This window comes from Carassius auratus, chromosome 8, assembly GCF_003368295.1.
Source record: "Carassius auratus strain Wakin chromosome 8, ASM336829v1, whole genome shotgun sequence".
Taxonomy (NCBI): domain Eukaryota; kingdom Metazoa; phylum Chordata; class Actinopteri; order Cypriniformes; family Cyprinidae; genus Carassius; species Carassius auratus.
Genome location: NC_039250.1, coordinates 18,673,844 through 18,677,191, shown reverse-complemented (window position 1 = coordinate 18,677,191; position 3,348 = coordinate 18,673,844). Strand labels below are relative to the sequence as shown.

General features: G+C 35.6%; 1 protein-coding gene across 1 annotated transcript in view; it reads right to left on the bottom strand.

Annotated features, from left to right (window-relative positions):
* Positions 1 to 3,079: 3,079 nt before the first annotated feature.
* The window catches only part of LOC113107948 (E1A-binding protein p400-like), a 2,128-nt gene continuing 1,859 nt past the window's right edge, over positions 3,080 to 3,348 (bottom strand). Inside the window, exon 8 of the mRNA XM_026270778.1 lies at positions 3,080 to 3,087. Within this exon, the coding sequence (XP_026126563.1) occupies positions 3,080 to 3,087 (8 nt within the window). The remainder of the gene's footprint in view (positions 3,088 to 3,348) is intronic.

The following is a 3,348-nucleotide window of genomic DNA, read 5'->3' as shown; positions in this document are numbered from 1 at the left end:
GCATTTTTCTCAGTCTTTAACGCCCATGTTAATGAACAACCATTTCCTCCAAAGAATGTTTAGGGACACTAAGCAGTCCATCTGCAATCATGTCCCACAAGCTTTTTTTGTATCAGATTTGGGGGGTTTGCTTTTATTTATGTTTAGTAATGTGCAAGATGTTTATTATCATAAACTGTGGCCTTTCCAAAAGGGTACAGTATGTTTTTTAATCTAATGTCAGTTTATGATGTTTGAGACGAATAGACCTTCGTTAAATAAATGTCATGAACTATTTCATTTTATAGTAAACTTTAGTGTTAAAATTTTTGGGGTCATTTAGGATTGTTTTTGAAAGATGTCTCTCATGCTCACAAAGGCTGCATTTAATTGACCAAAAAATACAGTAAAAACTGTGAAATATCATTAAAGTTTAAAACACGTTTTCTATTTTAAAGTGTGATTTATTCCTGTGATGGCAAAGCTGAATTTTCATCAGTCATAATGGTGTAGTTATGCTAACTAACTAGCTAACCAATATTAGCATGAGCACTAGCTATTAACATGAGTATTTCTTTAGCAAATTAGTGTCGATTGTTGCAGTTGATTTCATGCATGGCTTATGTCTTTCCATCACAGGGTTTGTCACAGATTCCACACTCCCTCTCTGAAAAGAGGAGAGACCCTCAGGACACATTCAAACCTCATGCACTGCCAAAAGATGAGCCACAGCTCAACACCCAACTCAGGAACAGCTCCTGGGGGTGCAGGTCCACCACGCTGTGGCGTCCCAGACTACCCCGACCAGAGAGAAGTGCATCTCAGCAGTCACCCCCGGCAGAAACGCTTTGTGATTTTTGGAGGACGCTGGCCCAAAAAATGACCTCACTTACAAGTAAGGTGTACAAGGAAAACAAGATCATTCATTTTAATTCTGAGTAATATATTCACCATTTTCCTAATGAGCCTCCTGCATTTTCAATTATGGGAGGCACTTTCAGTTTGGTCATGTCAAAAAGACAGAAACAAATTACATTGTGCTACAAATAATTTGTTTTTGTCGGTTTGACATACACTGTGCATTCACCTGATTAAATTGACAAGATATCTCAGGAATAATTCACTCCCCAAATGCATGTCTCTTTCCAGCTTTGATATAATAATATATAATTATATTAGCCTATAAACCAATTGTGTAACTTTAGTGTGTAAGCTTAGATCTTAGATCAGGATCTTTTCAGTGGCGCAGAGCCTGTCTGTTTTCATCGTAAAACAAAAGGGTCATTTTTGTCCTCATTCACTATCTGAATGAACGATAATGTTTTTGTGCTGATAGCACTTTCTATCTCTGTTCTGATCGTGGTTACAGCAGGCAGTTTATATGGAGGAATGCAGGGGCTTTATGGTCCGACCTATGAGGGAAAAAAGGGCTGTCTCTTAGAGAGTAATAAGCCACATTTGTACAGGAATCTATTCACAGGCAACACAGTGTGGATGCGTCTGGTTGAAGATGCAGGATACACGCTTTTCTTTCTGCACTCTTGTTGCTCTCAATTGTTCTTTGTGTAACATTTTCATGGCTGAATATTAGTACAAAGGCATGGGTTGTAGATTAGAATGGGGAATTATAAGATAAACGAGATGTTTACATTTTTTGCCAACAATTGTGTGTGTACAGTATATATATATATATATATATATATATATATATATACATATATATATATATATATATATATATATATATATATATATATATATATATATATATATATACACAATGTATGTTAAATTACCTTGGCATTCATTTACAGAAAACTAGTTTACGCTGATGTAAAGGTGTTTCGACTGATTTACTGATATCTTTCTCTCTTCTCAGCCTCATAATCAATTTACTATATTTTGTTTCTCTTTTGGAAAGTCATTGAAACAGGATTGTAGAGTTTTATATTGTAAAGCAAAAAGTATATTTATTGTAGTTTCATTCATCACTATAGAAGTGTAGTCAACTATGACGAGTTCTGAGTTTGACTTCTGAGAACCTTGGAATTGTGAAAAGGATCCAAAAAAACACAAGCATTAGAATCTTAAGCTTGAGGGGCTGAATCAAGAAACATTCCTTAACAGACAGGTGTGTGGGCCCTCTGATAAAGCTTGGCTTCCGTTATTAAAATGTGCATTTCTAAATAATTTCTGATGCAAGTAGAAACAGCTTAAGTTCCTCTAATTTGAGCTATGTGGATTATTACTGCTGATCAACGTAAATATTTGAAAAATCCTTAATTAAGTGCTCACCTTTGTGCAAATGAATATAATAAAAGGTTAATCATGCCCAAATTGTAAGTGAAGATCCAGAACAGTCTGATACTTGTCTGAGGTTACATGATCCCTGCGGTGTGAGTTCTGCTCCTGTCAGAGAACTGGGTCATGAAGCTACACACATAATAACACCGAAACCACAATTTATGCTCATAAAACAATCATTCAGAGCACATTATGAGATCATGTGACATGCCTCACCAGATGCCTATGGTGATGAATAATAAAGATGAATCACTGGTGGTCTCTAATGTGGGTTTGTGTCGGTTGGTGGTCCAGCAGTGTAAGGCCGGTGGTCTGAAACACAGAGTGTGTATGCAAACGTGATAATGGTATTTATTTATTTTTTTGATCAACTTTGAGTATGACTGTGGCCATGTGTGTTCAGAATCCATCGCTTCCCATGGCAGATGAGTAAGGATAAAGTGAGGCGGGTTTTTCAGGAAGCTCTCAAGATTTGGAGTGATGTCACGCCCCTCACCTTCACTGAGGTCGTCGACCAAGAGGCCGACATAGTCATTGACTTCACAAGGTAACAAAACCAAACCATGTCTCAATATGCTTAGATGTAGCAGAGTGAAGAAGTTTAAAAGTGCATTAAATCATTTTTGCTTTTGGTCTCTGGCTCCTGTTTATCTTCTTAAACAACTGATATGAAGGTAGTCTGGTGAATTTTATTATGACACGAGTGCCATGCAAAATCATATTCTCAGTAATAGTTATTTCTGAAATACCCTTTTCACATGTGTATTTGTCATCCTTGATTAATTTATCCTGCAAACTACTTTCCTATAATACAAGTTAAAGTGAGAACTATTATGGTATGATAGTATAGTACATACAGCACAGTATAGTAAATTACAATGCAACATAGTAAAGAATGGTACAATATAGCATAATATAGTAGAGTGCAATACAATGTTGTATAATGATGTATAATATATAGTACGGTATGTTTCTTATGATTTTTTATGCTCACCAAGTTTGCTTTTATTTGAAAAACAAATATGGTAATATTTGAAATATTATTAGTAACTGTGTTCTATTTTA